This window comes from Canis lupus, chromosome 2 (assembly GCF_003254725.2).
Source record: "Canis lupus dingo isolate Sandy chromosome 2, ASM325472v2, whole genome shotgun sequence".
In the NCBI taxonomy this organism is placed as follows: domain Eukaryota; kingdom Metazoa; phylum Chordata; class Mammalia; order Carnivora; family Canidae; genus Canis; species Canis lupus.
The window spans coordinates 4,325,310-4,344,780 of record NC_064244.1 but is presented as its reverse complement, the minus strand read 5'-3'; the positions used below and the strand labels follow the sequence as shown (position 1 = coordinate 4,344,780).

The following is a 19,471-nucleotide window of genomic DNA, read 5'->3' as shown; positions in this document are numbered from 1 at the left end:
TACTGGATCCTGTGACCAAAGCAGTGAGGACTCCTAAGCACAGCCTGCACCTGCTGCACAATTCATCTGCTCTGAGACCACTGAAGTATTGCATTCCTTAGTTTCACCAAGGTGTATGGATGAAACGAGTACTCAATGTAGGACAAGGTTTCCCAACCTTGTACCATGGACATGGTGGATTGTTGTGGAGGCCTCTCTTGGGTATGTTTACCAGCACTCCTGACATCGACCCACTAGATGCCAGCAACATCCTCAGTTGTGAGGATCGGAAATGTCTCCGGACGAATCTATTGTTAGCAGTGTCTATAGCTAATAATACTGCATTGTATACTTAAACTTTGCTAAGAGGGTAGAGCTTATGTTAAGTGTTCTTACCAATTAATTGATTAATTAATTAATGAGACCAGGAAGAGACTTTGGGAGGTGATGGGTAGGACTATGGCTTTAAGGCATTGATGATTTCACAGAGGTCTATACTTATCCACAAACTCACTGAATTCGATACATTAAGTATGTACAGCTTTTGACATGTCAAAAAACAGGTCTCCAGACACTGCCAAATGCTCCCTGAGGAGCAGAATTCTTCTCCCACCACCCCACCCCCAACGCATTGAGAATTAGTGGCGTAAAATATGCTACCTCCAGAACCCAAAGAGGTCTCCCAGTTTCTGTCTTTGTGAAAAGGTATTCAAAATGTGGCAATTTTTCTTTCACTCCTGCGAGAATATCCTGGCATGCCCACTGGATGCCTCAAAACTTCACGGATATGTCAATTCATGCCGTCTTACCAAGGGCCCAAAGCGTTATAGCCTCTTACTGATCCTCATGTCAAATTAGCATGGTGTCAATATGATAGGCCAATGAGATATTCTGGGGATGTTCAAATGGTCTAGCTCCATGAGTTAATAAAACGCTGAGGCAAATTAAATGAATGAACACTTTGCCTATACTCTATGAATATGAACTATTTCTGATTCACTAGCGGACTAGAAAAGAATGCATTTGCCAAATCAGTGGTGACACATACCATGTACCTGACGTCTTATCAATCTGTTCTGGAAGCAATAAGAGGCGCACAATAACTATGACTGGAATTACTCTTTGTTTAAGTTGACAGTAACTACAGATATTTGCCACAATCTATCCTGTCTCTGAATGGGCCAGACTAGTGAATCAAGCAGAAATGTGATAGAGCTCACCAGCCTTTCATCCTTTAGCACTATCCCACTGCACCTCTGCTAGGATGCAGGGTTGTTTTTGGTATACCCTACCAAATGAAGGCTTGGAGACAGTTTCAGAGGTTTCTGCTTGGACTCTCTAAATTTTTTTTTCTCAGTTATATTTCCTTATTCAGGAGAGACACAGAAAGAAAGGCAGAGACATAGGCAGAGGGAGAAGCAGGCTCCCTGCTGGGAGCCCTATGTGGGGCTCAATTCCCGGACTCTGGCATCAAGCTCTGAGCTAAAAAAGAAAAAACTCACAATTTCAACAAGAAACACTTTTAGCTACTGTAAAATCATACAGAAAAAAAAAACTATTGCAAATGACATCAATCTATATTACAAAGGATTCTGAATTATACTATACAATGTTCTTCACCTTGTCCTGTCAGAGTAATTGTTTTCTACCTAACCGATCACATGCTGACATTTTTCACTATACTTATACTCTTCTTATTAAGTTAAACTTTCCGCCTTGAGAAATTGTTACCACTCTTTACCAAATACTAAGATTCACAAAAAAAAAACCTTACCTTTTAGCGTAGTCAACTGCATTTATATTTGCTTTTTCTACTAAAAATGCCACCATTTTCTCTTTTTTTTCATTTATAGCAAGTAAAAGCGGTGTGAGGCCATCCTGTAGGAGTGCAAACAAAATTTATAATTTACAAAATTACATATTTGGATAATGAATCGTAAAAATTCTGAACGATCCTGTAACTTAAACATGTAACATAGAAAGTAAATAAAATTAGCCCTTTCGTTCTCAGCCCTCCATGGTTTCACCAGCTGCTCCTTCTTTTTAAAATACTGCTTTCTCACGGAGCGTGGGTGGCTCAGTTGGTCAAGCATCTGCCTTCAGCTCATCAGCTCAGGTCATGATCCCAGGGTCTCAGGATGGAGTCCCACCTTGGGCTCCCTCTGCAGCAAAGAGTCAGCTTCTCCCTCTCCCTCTGCCCCTCCCCTCCACTCGTGCTCTCTCTCCTGCTTGCTCGCTCTCTGTCTCTCTCAAAAACATAAAGTCTTTTTAAAAACTAAAATAAAAATAATAGAATAGACCTCCTCTTCCTCTTCAACAGATTACCTGCAGTCATTCCACAAACTCGCTTCAAACATTGCCTGGCTCCAAGAATCTTTGCTTCTCTCACAATATATATCATGGTATACCCTAGTTATTTTATTCTGCACCATCTAAACCAAAAGATTCTAGAGGGGAGGGGTTATTTTTTATCTCTGTATCTCCACTCTCTAAAACATAGTAGTAAATATTTAAAGTATCGTTACTGATTTTAATGGATATCTCCGGAGTAGTGTTTCTTCAATTATATTCCAAAGAACACATGATTTGCAAGAGATACTGTGCCCCAAAAGAAAGATTCAATGATCATCTATGTTTATGAAACATTACAAAACTGCACTATACATCTAGCACAAATGAACCCCATTTACATTTGCTTATCCCCATTTGACAATTCCTTCTTTTGTAGCAAACATTAATACTTGAGAAACAAGAGTTCCCAGGGATATAGTTTTAAGAACTTTCCAATAAAGGTAAGGGTTTTCTCCAGGTTGTACAAACTTGCTGGATTCTCATCTATCAATGGTATGGGGATCCCAGATGTCAACATAAAACACTCCAGCTCCAAATGAGTCACTAAGGAGATGGACTCTGAATGAAAAGAGCTAGGTTTCAGGGCAGCTGGGTTGTGCAGGCAGTTGAGGGACGTTTGGTTTTGTCTCAGGTGTGATCTCAGGGTCGTGGGATCCAGCCCCACATTGGATTCGGGGCTCCCCTGGCACTGAGCACCAAGTCTGTTTAAGACACTCTCTCTCCCTCTCCCTCTCCACCTCCCCCACCCCCACAAGCCTGTGCATGTGTGTGCTGTCTCTCTAAAATGCATAAAGAAACCTTTTAAAAATTAAAAAGAAAAGTAAATAAATAAAAATAAAAGAAAGAAGCTTCAAATGAATTTTGACCACTTAATACTAAATAATCTTTGGTTAAGGTGGGCCCACAATGAGATGAGCACTCGGTGTTATTCTTTATGTGGGCAAATTGAACTCCAATAAAAAATTGTGGGTTTTTTTGTTTAAAATAAAAAATAAGAACAATAAAATATTAAAAATAAATAACTAAATAAATAGTCCTTGGACTTTCTCCTATTATACCATGATAAAGTTTTATCTTAACTGTTAGAAAGCTCAGTATGAGATTTTTCTCATTTTTACCCTTTTATTCAAATTCATTTCCATATAACATACTATTAGTTTCAGAGGTAGAAGTCAGTGGTTCCTCAGTCTTATGTAACACCCAGGACTCATTCCATCATGTGCCCTCCTTAATGTCCATCACCCAGTTATCCCATCCTTCCACTCCACCCCTCCAGTGACCTTCAGTTTGGCTCCTATGATTAAGAGTCTCTTAGGCTTTGTCTCCCTCAGTCTCTCTGGTTTAAGTTTTTCTCTTCTTCCCCTTCTCCTCTGTCTTGTTTCTTAAGTTCCACATATGAATGAGATCATATGATAATTGTCTTTCTCTGACTGACTCAGGGTATTATGCTAAGTGAAATAAGTCAATGAGATTTTATTCTCTACTATACTCATTCTGAGAACCTAATGCACATCTACTTCTAAAAAAACCTGTTTGTATTCTAGTTTCTATTATCATTGCTATTTATGATTATTTTATAATTTAGACTAAGTGTAAATCAGAAATAAAAATGTCATGACTTACCAATAAAAATTCTAATACTGAATGAGCACTGGGTGTTTACATGTTGGGAAACTGAGATTAAGTAAAAACTATTATTCAAAAATTCTAATACTGCTTTATACGGATTATTTTTAGTATAATAAAAGCTACTATATAAATTGCGTATTTAGGGAATAATACCAAGGAGAAAGAGAATACTGTCTGAAATATGCATAATCTATCCAAGTAGAACCAGGATTAACTTCACATGGCTTGCAGATATTCCAAAAGGTACATGATTACTGTACATATATAGAAAAAATGTTTGTGAAAAAAAACGACTTTCAATTCTTAACTTAGAAAATTCATCCCGAGGCCCTGGGTGACTCAGAGGGTGAACATCATGATCCCAGGGTCCTGGGATCGAGCCCATATCAGGGTCCCCATAGAGAGCCTGCTTCCCCCTGTGCCTAGCTCTCTGCCTCTCTCTGTGTGTCTCTCATCAATTACTGAATAAAGTAATGAAAAAAATAAGCTGACAAAGAAACAGAAAATTCAATCCCAATCCTAAGAAATTAACATAAAATACAAAATATATATTACAAATTAAATATGGAGTGTCTTGAAAATCTTGAAATCTTTGTCAACATATACCATAAAACAGTAATTGTAAACTCAGTGCTTATGGAGGCAAAGCAGGTGACACGAGTCAGTGAAGAACCTAGGCGGGGACACGAGCAAACTGGAGACACATGCCTCCTATAAAGGGACAGCCTCTGCACAGCATACCAAACAGCAGCATGGGCTCAAGGTACCAGAAGTGATCTGTAAGAAAAGCTCAAAATCCAGAGTTCTACATGCGTGCCATAATTTTAAATGTTAGCTCAACTGACAGTGGAAACTAAATACATCCGGGGGCCACATTTAGTCTATAGCCTACTTGTGTTTTTCTATTTGCTGTGACTGTTTCCAATGGCCGTGCGTAAAACAAACACTTGGACATCAAACCTTTCCTAAAGCATCAGGATCATGTTTTACCAACAAATTAGGCCCCACCTTCTAAGGAAAATTGCTGTGAAGACTCATTAACACCTACTGTCAGAATTTTCCAATGCTTGTTTCAACTACAATCTATTTGTATTTACTTCCCTCACATTGCTAACCGAACAGACAGGAGTTCAGAGGAATGCTGAAGCAAAGTTATTAAAACAATTACCATCTGTATTGTCACTAACTACATGCTGAATGTTTAACACAGTAGTGATTATGCACTATGCCAGGGCCCTATGAATTTGAAAGACATCCTAAGATAGTCTATCGCACAGCTTCAACTAAAAAAGAAGGTTCACGGATTTCTACTGCTGCAATTGGGAAAACCCTGCTTGTAATAATCAGAATGGTAGCAAAACACGTAAAATCTTTAAAGGGTCAGACTCTACTTATTAAAAGACTACTCATAAAGACTTCCCATCTGGGTGCCGGTGAATGACTGATAGTTGGAAGAAAAGGTAATTATTTTTCAAGCCAACGAGATGACCAATAATTTTCATCTGTAATTCTCAAAGAGATACAGACAGATGAAAGGCTAATGTTGGAGAGAGTGGAAGGAAGTAGCCAGTATCCAACTTCAGTTAAATCTCTTCCAGAGATTTAATATTTTTACATCTCTAAATTTGTATATGTATACCTACCCATTCAGTAGTTGTTAGCCAAGAGTTGTAACAGAATCTCAAAACCCTATTTCCAAATTTCTGCGTACACACGTTATTGGATTCACTCCATCGAAATCTTCACGGGACAGTTTAGGCTTGTAAATTCTTTTAAAGTTCCCTAGTTGACTGTGATTCACCAGCACAAGTCTAGCTGAGAACTAGTACAGTACACAACCATGCCAGTCTCCTCTTTCACCTATGTGGCCAATTCTCCCTATCACTTGAGGATTCAGCCAAAAACAGAAATGAGTCACTTATCAAACCTGCATTCAATTTCCATGGCTAGAGGTAGAACAAGGACTAGTAAACTCAAAATGCAACTTGATTCCATTATTTACACACTCCTTACATCCTTCCCATCAAGACATTCTAGATTTGCAAGCAGAGTTTAGACTCGTATCTAAGTGGCTATAGCTGCAAAATACTATACTGTGTTCTTTCCTCTGCTTGTCCACTTTTTGTTTTTTTTTTAAGATTTCTATTGATTTATTCATGAGAGATGAAAGAGAGAGAGAGAGAGAGAGAAAGAGAGAGAGACAGGCAGAGACACAGGCAGAGGGAGAAGCAGGCTCCTCCATTCAAGGAGTGCCATGTGGGACTCGATTCGGGAGACCACGGGATCATGCCCTGAGCCGAAGGCATATGCTCAATCACTGAGCCACACAGGCGTCCCTTTTTGTGCCCATTCAACCACCTGTTTACTGCCAATCTGATGTCCTTAGAGTCCTCCTAGAATTGATCTCTATATAAGTTTACAACACACTCACTGGTTCGTAAAGTAAGAATTATTATCCCTGAAAATTGAAGACTCCTTACCTAAACATAAACACTAAGAAAAACAAACACAATCCCAAAACCTTGTCTTGATATTTCCCCTCACTTGCCAAATTTCTAAATCGCTCTGCATGTTCCTGACTGCTTTCTCCTTTGCCCCTCTTTTGTCCCTCTTAAGTCAAGGCTGATAAAAGACAAACTCTGACCGTGTTAATCAATCACTTTTTGATCAAATAGGAACTTCTCAACAGCAGCAAGATTTGATATTGTAAAATACACTTGTTTTGTGTTTTAAGACAAAGCCTATTTCCAAGGCAAATTTTGCTTTCCTCTGTTGTTTGACACTAAATAAGAAAACAAACTGGGTGAGAAAACATTTTTGAAAATAAAGTTTCAGAACACATTCTGTGTTCTCATAAATATTTGCCATAAATACATAAAAGAAACTTGCCTTCTCTAATGCTTCTTTAGAGGTATCATTATTTAGGGGCAACTGAGTGGCTCAGTCCATTGAGCATCTGACTCTTGGTCTTAACTCAGGTGATGATCAGAGTTATAAGATCCAGCGCTGCGACAGACTCAGCGCAAAGTCTACTTCAGATTCTTACTCTCTTTCTTTTCCCTCTGCCCCCACAACACCCCCTGCTTGTACATGCTCACTCCCCCGCAAAAAATAAAATCTCACGGCTGAGTAATATTCCATTGTGGACATATACCACAGATTACTCAACAATTAGAAACAAAAAATACCCACCATCTGCTTCAACATGGATGCAACTGGAGGGTATTATGCTGAGTGAAGTAAGGCAATCGGAGAAGGACAAACATTACATGGTCTCATTCATACGGGGAATAGAAAAGAGTGAAAGGGAATAAAGGGGAAAGCAGAGAAAACGAGTGGGAAATATCAGTGAGGGGGACAGAACATGAGAGACTCCTAACTCTGGGAACCAAACAAGGGATGGTGGAAAGGGAGGTGGGTGGGGGGTTGGGGTGACTGGGTGACGGGCACCAAGGGGGGGGCACTTGACGGGATGAGCACTGGGTCCTGTGCTCTTTCTTGGCAAACTGAACTCCAACTAAAAAAATTTAAAAAGAAAAAACTAAAAGATAAAATAAGTACATAAACCCCAGAGTGTGAGGTGAAAAAATAAATAAATAAAAAAGCTTAATTAAAAAAAGGAAGGCAGGAAGGAAGAAGTATTATGGTAAGCCTGGGGGGCTCAGTGGGTGAAGCATCTCTCTCTGGTTATGGTCACGATCCCACTCCTGACATCAAGCCCCGTGCATCAGGCTACCTGGCTCAGTGGGAAGGCCTCTTCTTCCCCTACCTCTGCCTTTCCTCCCTACTCATGTTTGCTCTCTCTCATATAAATACAATCTTCAAAAATAAAAAGTGTTATTTAAAGCAAAAGCTTAGACAGTTATTTCAAAATATTTTCATCCAGGAAATGTTTGAGCTTCCAAATATGAAAAATCGACCCTATCTATGGCACACAACAGTGTTTCTGCAAGGGCAGCGACTGAAGGTAATGCACGTCAAAGAAAGCACAGGGAGACTGGCAAGTGTGGTCATCACCAGCTCCCCATGCACACCTACCACCCCACTGAGGAACTACATAGGCTGAGCAGGAGCTACTCTCCGGAATGGGAGGCCTCACCGTGGTACATGGCTGGCAGAGTGGCTACCAGCACAAGCAGATACCACCTGTAGGATGTCATGACCTGATCCCCCTGCTCTCATCTTCTGAACCTTAGGGCCTAGAGTGCCCAAGGCCTATTACAACCTGCTGCTTTCTCCTCCCATTTACATTCACCCAAGCTACTCCTCTGGGTCACGGTCTCCTACTCATCCCCAGAAGCATCCATTTCCTAAGCCCCTGCACAGCTTTCGGCCTCCATCAACACCACACTCCCCTCTAGGCCTTCAATCCTTTGTGGGCTCTGAGGGCACCATCTACTCCCAGGCACAAAGGGGAAGATTTTCTTTCTGGGGTGGAAGGGTAGCTAGCAGACAGAATGTTTCCTTACTATATGCATTACTTTTCTCTTTCCCTCCCTCTGCCTTGGTTTTGGAGTTGTTTCCATGATGACAGGACCTGCTGTATAAAATTCAGTGTCGATGTCTTCATATATATATGTGCTATAGTACAAATATATCTACATATACATGTTGAAAAACCTTTTGCAGCTACATTTATTTATTTATTTACTGATTGATTTACTGATTTATTTATTTATTTATTTATTTATTTATTTATTTATTTATTTATAATGTGAAATACGTTGTAAAAAAAACTTGACCTGTACCTTGTTTTTGGCCTCTATATCTCCTTTATTCAAAAGCAGCTTGCGTGCTATTGAGATATTTCCCTCATAGGCCGCATAATGGAGAGCGGTGTTGTCCTTGAAATCCTTAGTATTTACATCAGCACCTTTTCTGAGAAGAATATCTACACATGCCTCTTCTTGGCATTGTACAGCCTGTCAGCATTATAACGAGAAACAGAATGTAAATTCTGGGAACTGAAAGGAAACATGCCACAAGTTTCACCAATGAGTTATGTTTAATTGCAACAAATGTTCATTCCAAGGACTTCAATCCAATCCACCTCAGGCAGACATAGGTGTGACCACCCACCTTCACGAGAGCTGTCCTGTTTTCTCCATCACGGAGGTTTAGCTGGCATTGAGAAAGTACCAGGATCTTCACCATATCTACACTCCCAATGGCACACGCCAAGTGGAGAGCCGTCCTGTAAGCATGAAAGGACTTGTCAGGAAATTACAGTGTACCTTTCCAAAACATTCAAATTAATTCACAGAATTGTAAATGTTAAATACTGTATTATTCTCATGACTCCAAAACAAAGATTTAGTTTTCTTTGGAAGAAAGTACAATATTTATTAGTGATTCTTCACCGCTCTATTAAAAGAGCAGCCTATCTGTTTAGGAAGAGCATGACCTCAGGAGGCAGCTCAACCTGGGTTTGATTCCCACTTTAACTCTGTCGCTTCACAGTGACCATTTAGCCTTATCGCAATTTCCTCATCCACAAAATGGGCATAAAAATAGTTGTCTCAGGTCGCCTGTCTGGCTCACTCTGAAGAGCATGTCACTCGATCTCGGGAGCCAGGGGTTCGAGACCCCTGTTGGTTATAGAGGTTACAAAACAATAGTAATAATAAATAAAATAAAAGGTACTTATCTCACAAGACCTCTTGTCGTGATCCTTAAATGAGGATCCATGCAAAGTTTTAGAATACTAGTTCCTAGCACAAATATTATTATAGCTATTACTACAACTTACAAAGACCCACTACAATTAGGGAAAACAATCCAATTATGCCCACTTTGCAGCTACGTTTAAGGATGAGCAAGAATACTCTATTTCAATGATTCCAAGATGCTCATTTTGTCACCTTTTAATATCTCTGACATCGGAATCCAATTTCTAATTCAAAATGTCTTAAAACTATAACTGGCATGATTTCTAAAAATTTCTTCTTGGTACATAAATAGTGGGGCATCATACAATCTACGGTGTGTCTTAAGTGAAATAATAGTGACATATACAACAGGTCTGTTGCACTTCTAGTCCTATGCTTGGAATTACATTGTTCAAGAGCTAAAATAATTTTCAGTAGTTGAAAGCATTATGAGAAGAGAGGACTAAAAGAGCCAAAGAATTTTTTTAAAGCAACCCTTACTTTAAGTTTCAAGGGATTTTAAGTCAAAAGAAACTCAGGATTCAAATAAACGGGGAGAGTTCTTTTATTTTTGGGGGGGTGGTGGGAAGCTCATTTTACTAAGCATTTTAATTAATAGAAAATGTTTAGATTCATAGAAATCAAGTATTTTCAATTACCAATATTAGTATTTAGTATTATTGCAATGTCAAAAGGGCAGGTAAAGGTAATCTTTTACAATTTCTGATTCAGAAATGTTTTCCTTTGACAGGAAGTTCCAAGGAAAAGTTTCACGTGAGATTAAGTCCTAATACTTCCATTTAAAATTTCTCACCTAGGGGCACCCGGGTGGCTCAGTTGACTGAGTGTCCAACTTTTGGTTTTAGCTCGGGATGATCTCACGGTCATGAAGACAGACGCCCACATTAGGCTCCATGCTCAGGGTGGATTTTGCTTGAGATCCACGCTTTCCTTCTATTCCTCCCCTCCCATGACCTTCTCTTTTTCTTTTTACAATAAATACATCTTTTATCATTTACAAAATAAAATAAAATCTCTCATCTTAGGAGTGCCTGGCTTGCTCAGTCTGTAGAGCATGTGTCCTTAAATGTCCAGCCCCATGATGGGTAGAGAGATTACTTAAAAATGAAAGCCTTAAAACCTAAATACATAAAATTTCTCATCTTGCTCATACTGGGCAACATGGAGTCTTCTTTTTTAAGATTTTATTTATTCATGAGAGACACAGACAGAAAGCACAGACATAGGGAGAAGCAGGTGCCTCACGGGGAGACCAATGTGGGACTCGATCCCAGAACTCTGGGATCACTCCCTGAGCCAAAGACAGATGCTCAACCACTGAGTCACCCAGGAGTCCCTGAAGTCTTTTTAAAATTGAAAAGATCCTGAGTAGACTATGTCTGCTACATAACTTGTGTTCAGGTTTGTCTGAGAAATAAATGGACTGAAAGAATACATAAATTTATTTGGAGAATATAAATAATAGTGAAAGGGAATAGAAGGGAAGGGGAAAAATGGGTAGGAAATATCAGAAAGGGAGACAGAACATGAAGACTCCTACCGCTGGGAAACAAACTAGGGGTGGTGGAAGGGGAGGAGGGTGGGGGTGAATGGGTGACGGGCACTGAGGGGGGCACTTGACGGGATGAGCACTGGGTGTTATTCTGTATGTTGGCAAATTGAACACCAATAAAAAATAAATTTATTATTAAAAAATTCATTTGGAGAGCTCTGTAGTTTTTAAAGATTTATCTATTTCTTGGAAAAAGAGAGAATGCAGGAGTGCGGTGAAGGGCAGAGGGGCAGAGAGATAGGGAGACAATCTCAAGCAGCCTCCCCATTGAACATGGAGCCCAACAGGGTGCTCAACCCCACAATCCTAACATCATGACCAGAGCCAAAATCAAGAGTCTGATGCTCAACAAACAGCCACCAAGGCACCAAGAAAGTTCAATATTTTTAAAGAAAACTTTTGTGAAGTAAACTAATATTTTTGAAATAGCAATAAAATGTGTATTTGCTATTTTTTAATTTTTTTTCAGAAGAGGGATACAACAAAAATTCTATAAGGTTTTGCAATACCATTTGTATTTTTTATTTTTTATTTTTATAAGGATTTAACCAAAATAAAATCATTAACCGTTCACTTATTAGATGTTATAAAGCTGCACATAATAAAAACATATGTATAGGTCATCCCCCGTGGCGCAGCGGTTGAGCACCGCCTGCAGCCTGGGGTGTGATCCTGGAGACCCAGGATCGAGTCCCACGTCGGGTTCCCTGTAATGGAGCCTGCTTCTCCCTCTGCCTGTGTCTCTGCCTCTCTCTCTGTGTGTGTCTCTCGTGAATAAATAAATAAAATCCTTAAAAAAATAAATAAAAATAAATAAAACCGTATGTATATATTTAATGTATGCATAATACAACCTACAATACAGATAAAAATATTCCCCTTAGTTCTGAAGAGGCTAACGGTTGTTAGAAAATACCAATCCTCTCCCATCAATTTTTTTTGAATAGGAAGAGGGGCGCTTAGGTGACTCAATCAGTTAGGCATCTGCCTTTGGCTCAAGTGTAGGGGTCCTGGGATCGAGCCCTACATCATCAGGCTCCCTGCTCCATGGGTTTCTGCTTGTTGTCCCCCTGCCCCTCCCTGCTGCTTGTTTGCCTGGTCTCTCTCTCAAATGAATCGATAAAATCTCTTTAAAGTAAATAAGTAGAAACTATTTTTTGTCTACACAAGATTCATATTCTTGTTCTCCTGGATTAGTTCATTGATAATAAACCTTTCTTAGAATTTTTATGTATCTTTCCTATAGAAATCACAGATTTTAAGAAAATGAAAAATCCACTTAGAATCCAAATGTTTGAAGATAACTAATTTTATATTTGCACATCTTTTTGGCTAACTCAAAACCATTGTCTGCTTATATGTTTGTATCATCAAAACAATTTTTCACTCATTTAATGATCCAAAGTACAGCTTTGCATGTTAATGTGTATCAATTATCTCTGCCACATTCAGTGGTCACATAGTAGTCCAGCCTCTGGATACACTGCCATTTACGAATACAGGCCATTAAGTGACTCCTTAATACACTGCTATTGTAAATAGTGCTGAGAATAGCATATTGTATATTATTTATTTCTAATTATTTCCTAAAGATATTTTACATCAATAAGCTTCATGGCTCAAGGAAATACTTATTTTTCAATGTGGTACATAACCACCAAACTATCTGAAAAGTCCAAAACAACTTAAATTTTAAGTAGTATAAGTAACATCATTCCTTATCTTCACAAAGCTTGAGATGGAAAATGGGATTTTATGCCTCTTTTTAAAATATTTTATTTATTTGAAATTAAGAACACCAGCAGAGGGGAGGGGGAAAGAGAAAAGCAGACTCTCCACTGAGCAGGGAGCCTCACCAGGGGCTAAGCTCCAGGACCCAGAGATCATGACCCTGAGAGGAGGTCAGAAGAGGCCAACTGACTCAGCCATCCAGGGGCCCCTATCTCATTCCTGTAATAACTTCCCTGTAAAACGAAGATGTTCTTTTTCTCCAAAACATATGTTGTAAATATTTTGCAAGTACATTCTCTTTTATTTTGCTAATATTACTTTCTGATTCAGAGGCGTTTTTTTTTGTGTCTGTGGCTGAATCAAACTCCAGAATTTTTGCTTTTAATGTCATGAGCCCCTCTACTGCTCGCCCCGACTCCTCCCGCCCGCCTCAAAAGCCCTGTTACCTGTTCTTCCTGTCCCTTTTATTTAAGTCATGTAAACCAAAAACCAGCAACTGCTGTATCTCCTGCATTTTTTCTGTATCGCCCTCAATCACAGCTCTGTGGATTCCCCGGAGATCTTGATATCTGATGTGGTATCCGGGACCGGGGCTGTGGAAGCTGTCAACAGTCATAGTCATAGGCGGCGACCTGACCCTCAGAGGCCTGAGGTTGAAGCCGAAGCGCAGCAGGCCCCACCCATTCCGCGCTGTAGATCTCTTTTTCATAATGAAGCCGACAGGCTTCAGTGACACAGGTTTCACCGCCTCTAGTGCGATACACTCCCGCGCCAGCAATAAGGCAAGTGGGCCTCGCCTCAATGTCTCAGGGACTAAGCCCAACGACTTAGAATCTTCCTACGCAGAACCAGTGTAACCTAGCAACGCTGCTAAATGCGAATGCGCCTGCGCACCTCAGAAGCTGGCATCCCTGCGCATGCGCACAGAGGGCAGTGGCCAAGGGTGCCCAAAGCATATATGCGAGGAGGCCCAAGCCTCTCAAATCTCTGAGATCCCCTGTGAGCTGGCTGGCTTCCCTTTAGAAGTTGGTGGGATGACTGAGAATTTGGGGACATTTGCAAAATCCTCTGGGGTGTGGAAATGTAGTCTTCTGGGCCTGTGAGTGGCTCAGTGGTTGAGCATCTGCCTTTGGCTTCGGTCATGATCCGGGGTTCCTGGGATCAAGTCTTGCATCGCACACCCCACAGGGAGCCTGCTTCTCCCTCTGCCTATGTCTTGCCTCTCTCTCTCTCTCTCTCTCTCTCTCTCTCTCTCTCTCTCTCTGTGACTATCATAAATAATAAAAATTTTTAAAATTTAAAATAAAAAAATAACATCACTCATTGAGCCCTGCACCACGCAGGGGGCTGATCAGCTCCCCCAAGTGCCCACACCTGAAAGTCAGCACAAAGGCCCCTCCACCAGAAGAATTGATATCAATCAATTAATAACCAAATTCATAACCAAATTTAAGACATACTTAGATAATAATACACTTATACTTGGTGACTTCAATCTAGCGCTTTCTACATTTGATAGGTCTTCTAAACACAACACCTCCAAAGAAACGAGAGCTTTAAATGATACACTGGACCAGATGGATTTCACAGATATCTACAGAACTTTACATCCAAACTCAACTGAAAACACATTCTTCTCAAGTGCACATGGAACTTTCTCCAGAATAGACCACATACTGGGTCACAAAACAGGTCTGAACCGATACCAAAAGATTGGGATCGTCCCCTGCGTATTCTCAGACCATAATGCCTTAAAATTAGAACTAAATCACAACAAGAAATTTGGAAGGACGTCAAACACGTGCAGGTTAAGAACCCTCTTGCTAAAAGATGAAAGGGGAAACCAGGAAATTAAGGAAGAATTAAAAAGATTCATGGAAACTAATGAGAATGAACATACAACAGTTCAAAATCTTTGGGATGCAGCAAAACCAGTCCTGAGGGGGAAATACATCGCAATACAAGCAGCCATTCAAAAACTGGAAAGAACTCAAATACAAAAGCTAACCTTACACCTAAAGGAGCTAGAGAAACTCAAATAAACCCAAGGAATTTACTGCTCAGCAGACTTGTCTTGCAAAAAGTATTAAAAGCAGCGTGCTGAGTTCTTAAGGAATATGACAAAGTGAAATCAATTAAAGCAATGTTATAAAGGATGGGGAAAAAAGGAATTGAATATATTCTCCTATAAGGCAACTGCACTACCTGTGAAAAGGTGTAATGTTATTTCAGAGTGGACCTGGATTAGTTATAAATGAATATAACAAACTGTAGGGCAAGCACAAAAAATTCTTTTAAAGAAGTATATGGACAGGGTTGTCTGGGGGCTCGGTTGGTTCAAGCGTCTACCTTCAGCTCACGTCATGACCCCAAAGTCCTGCAATAGAGCCCTGCATTGGGCTCAGTGGGGAGTCTGATTATCCTTCTCTCCTGCTCCTCCCCCTGCTCCTTCTCTCTCTCTCTCTCTCTCTCTCTCTCAAAACTAAAATCTTTAAAAAGAAAACAGTATATGAATATGCTAAGAAAGAATGGAATCCCATAAAATGTTAAACTAAAAGCAGAGACGGAAGAGAAAGAGAGGGTGATAAAAATATAAAAAAGAACAACTGTAATGAGTGGAAATCAGTTGCCAACATGGTGAATATTAACCCAACTACAGCAACAATTACCTAAAATGTGGATGGTCTAAATATGCCAATTAAAACAAGAGACTGGAGGTGCCTGGATGGCTCAGTGATTGAATACATCCTGCCAGCCCTTTCTGGCCTACCAGGTCTCTGTGGAGAGGTCTGCTGTTAACCTAATACTTCTCCCCATAAAGGTTAGGGATTTCTTACCTCTCTGTTTTAAGGATCTTCTCTTTATCTTTGGAATTTGGAAGTTTCACTCTTAAATGCCGAGGTGTTGAACGGTTTTTATTGATTTTAGCGGGGGATCTCTCTATCTCCTGGATCTGAATGCCTGTTTCCCTCCCCAAGTTAGGGAAGTTCTCAGGTATGATTTGTTCAAATACGCTTTCTGGTCCTCTGTCCTTTTTGGCACCCTCTGGAACCCCCATTAAATGTAGATTTTTTCTTCTCAGGCTGTCATTTATTTCCCTTAACCTTGCCTCATGGTCTTTTGTTTTTCTCTTTTTTTCCTCAGCTTCCTACCTTGACATCAACTTGTCTTCTATGTCACTCACTTGTTCTTCTACCTCATTAAACCTTGTCGTTAGGACCTCCAGTTTGGATTGCATCTCATTTAATTGATTTTTAATTTCTGCCTGCTTAGATCTAAATTCTACAGTCATGAAGTCTCTTGATTCCTTTATGCTTTTTTCCAGAGCTTTTATATATATATATATATATATATATTTTAATTCATGATGGAGAGAGGCAGAGACACAGAAGGAGGGAGAAGCAGGCTCCACGCTGGGAGCCCGACATGGGACTCGATCCCGAGACTCCAGGATTGCGCCCTGGGCCAAAGGCAGTCGCCAAACCGCTGAGCCACCCAGGGATCCCCCACCAGTAGCTTTCTAATTGTGCTTCTGATTGGGCTTTCTGACATCAAATTGTAATCCAAATTCTGTAACTCTGTGGGAGAGAGTACTGTTTCTGATTCTTCCTTTTGTGGTGAATAATTTCTTCTACTCATTTTGCTTAGTGCAGAGTGGCTAAAAACAAGTTGTACTGGAAAAAGGAATGAAAAAAAAGAGAGTGAGAGAAAGGGGAAAACAAAGAAAGAACAAAAAAAAACAAAAAAAAAATTAAAGCAAACAAAAAAAAAACAAAAAACCCGAAAAACAAAAAACAAAAAACAAAAAAAGGGAGGGGTATCCTCTGATTCTATATACTGTAAGTCCCTCGACTTCCCCCCTGGAGTTTTCCAGCGCTGCTGGGTCAAGAACTTGCTCTTCTCTGTCCTTCCAGCTGGCTTTCTGGGGGAGGGGCCTGCTGTGGATTCTCAGGTGTGTGCAGCTGGAGGGGCTGCCTGCCCGCTGCCAGGTGCACGGCTCAGTGTGAGCTGTTTATCCTGTGAGGCCCCTGCTCCCTGGTGGCCCCACTTCATCCCAGGCACAAGGTGGCACAGGAGGAACAAGCCTGGCGGCGGCCAGCTCTCCAGCCCTGGAGGGCGCTCCCCGCAGGGCCTCCCGCCGTCTCCCAGTCCGGGGCCGGGGCCGGGGTCCCCGCCCTGCACAGCTCGAGGCCGCGGGGCCGCCGCCCTGAGTCCTCCCGGCCTCCGCCTGTCCCGGGGGGAGCGCCGGATCTTGGGCTGTGTCCCCGGCGCACCGGCCCCGGGCCTGTGCTGCTGGAATCGCTCCCGGGGCCGCGCAGCCTCCTCCGCGCGGAGCCACCGCCGGGGCTGCTCCCGGGGCCCCGCGTGCGCGCTGCAGCCCTTTAGGGAGCTGGCGGCGGTGTGTGGCGCCCTCGCCCCCGGGGCGCACCTCCTCTGTTAGTGCCCCTGGGAGCCTGAGGCATCCCCGCCCTCCTGGGATCCTGCCGAGCTCCCCGAGAGCGCCTTTCCTTCCGGGAAGATTGGGGAAGCTCCCGCTTCTCCTCTCCGGGGCAGGGCCTTCCTGTCCTGGGGGCGCTCGCCACAAGGCCTTTGCCCGGCTCCTCGCGGGGCCCCTCCCCCTGGAAGCTTTTCTATTTATTCATTTTTCCGTCTTCCTGCCTTGATAGAAGCGCGAACTCTTCTCACTGTAGCATTCCAGCTGTTCTCCCTTTAAATCTCAGGCTAGGGATCCCTGGGTGGCGCAGCAGTTTGGCGCCTGCCTTTGGCCCAGGGCGTGATCCTGGAGACCCGGGATCGAGTCCCACGTCGGGCTCCCGGTGCGTGGAGCCTGCTTCTCCCTCTGCCTGTGTCTCTGCCTCTCTCTCTCTCACTGTGTGCCTATCATAAATAAATAAAATAAAATAAATCTCAGGCTAAATTCATAGGTTTTCAGGATGATTTGAAAGTTATCTAGGTAAGTTGGTGGGGCCAGGTGACTTGGGGACCCTATTCTTCCACTATCTAGCCCTGCCCCTCCTACTCCGAGGTACTTGAAGATTTACACTGTCCATCACATAGGCCAAACAGGTTCCACAAACCAACAAACAGGAAAACAGAATCCCATTGTTTTTGTGCTCAAAAATATAAAATGTTCTATCCTGAGTTATGAAACAGGTAAAATCTACGTTGTCATTGACACAACTAGTAAGAGAGTATTTTTTTTAATTTTTATTTATTTATGATAGTCAGAGAGAGAGAGAGAGAGAGACAGAGACACAGGCAGAGGGAGAAGCAGGCTCCACACAGGGTGCCCAAAGCGGGACTCGATCCTTGGACTGGAATCACACCCTGAGCCAAAGGCAGACGCTCAACTGCTGAGCCACCCAGACATTCCCACAACTGAAGACTTTTTAAATAAGTCTTAAGATTCTTGTGATTCAACCAATATTTTAGATAAACTATTAGAGTGTTTTCAAACTTTCATAAAAGCATGGCCATTTAAGGATGTAACCAACTTCAAACAGAGATTACCCCAAAGCAGAGTCTCATACTCTTCATTTCGTTGTAGTGAAGGAAAAATTATTATTTATTATTTATTATTATTATTATTATTATTAATTATTATTGCCTAAGATTTCCCTGATATTTCTTTGGAGACCTCTGCTAGGAGCTATTTCAACAAACAGCATTTTCCCTTTGGCTACAGCTGCGATAGCCTGGGTGAAAGCAATTCGCTCTCAAGCAGTCCGGGACTTATATTTGCCAGTAGCAAAATGTCAGTCGGGAGTTGTTTATCTTGTGACTGTTGCAATCAGTTCTATTTCTGACTCCTTCATCACCAAAGCCCAATACACTCTTCAACATCTTTGAGTATTAGATCCATCATAGAACTGCGATAAGTAGCTGGAACTGATAAGATATGCAGAAATATGTTCCTTTTCTCAAACTGCTGAGCCAGCTTTTCACAACATTTGCCCACAGGTTTTGCTTCTCCTGACGACACAGGAGCTAGAATTGTTAAAGGCTACAATGCACACCTTTATGGAAAGACAGACGAGCACCTCTGAGATATCCTCTGTAGGAATGTTTCCAACCACCACCATTTTCCCTCCAATCACCTCTGCTTGTAACCTGCTCTGACAGAGGATCAGCTTCACAGCATCTTCAAGGGAAATGACTCCTGTGGCGTGGATAGCAGCAACATCTCCTACTGAGGAACCCAATATGGCATCAGGCGCAATGCCCCAGGATTTCAGGAGAGTTGTCAAAGCTACTTGGAGCATACAAAGGAGGATGGGTTATTTCAGGATTTGAAGAATTCTCATGGCTATTCTCTATTAATTCAAGGAGAGTTATGGGCTGATACAGGAGAAACAACTTGACAATTTCTGAGGATTTTTCCCTGAGCACTGGCTCACAGTTGGGCAGGACCTTATCCATCCATTGGTAATAGCGTCCATTTCCACAGAACACGAATATCAGCTGAGGGGGACCCCAAGTTTGAACTGTTCCCTCCTTGGCTGCGGATTGTAGTTGTTGCCTGAGATGCTCTGAGGATGTGATTACAAATGTTTTCCTA

The 19,471-nt window shown here is 41.5% G+C and overlaps 1 protein-coding gene across 1 annotated transcript; it reads right to left on the bottom strand.

The window, feature by feature from the left end:
• Nucleotides 1–14,325, bottom strand: LOC112679023 (putative ankyrin repeat domain-containing protein 20A5). Its single transcript, XM_025478526.3, has 5 exons — nt 13,359–14,325; nt 9,040–9,154; nt 8,709–8,882; nt 1,754–1,857; nt 1–1,461 (listed from the first exon to the last, which is right to left on the bottom strand). The coding sequence occupies exons 1-5, from the start codon at nt 13,619–13,621 to the stop codon at nt 1,419–1,421; spliced, it is 699 nt and encodes a 232-aa protein (XP_025334311.1). The 5' UTR covers nt 13,622–14,325; the 3' UTR covers nt 1–1,418.
• Between the last annotated feature and the right edge of the window lie 5,146 nt (nt 14,326–19,471).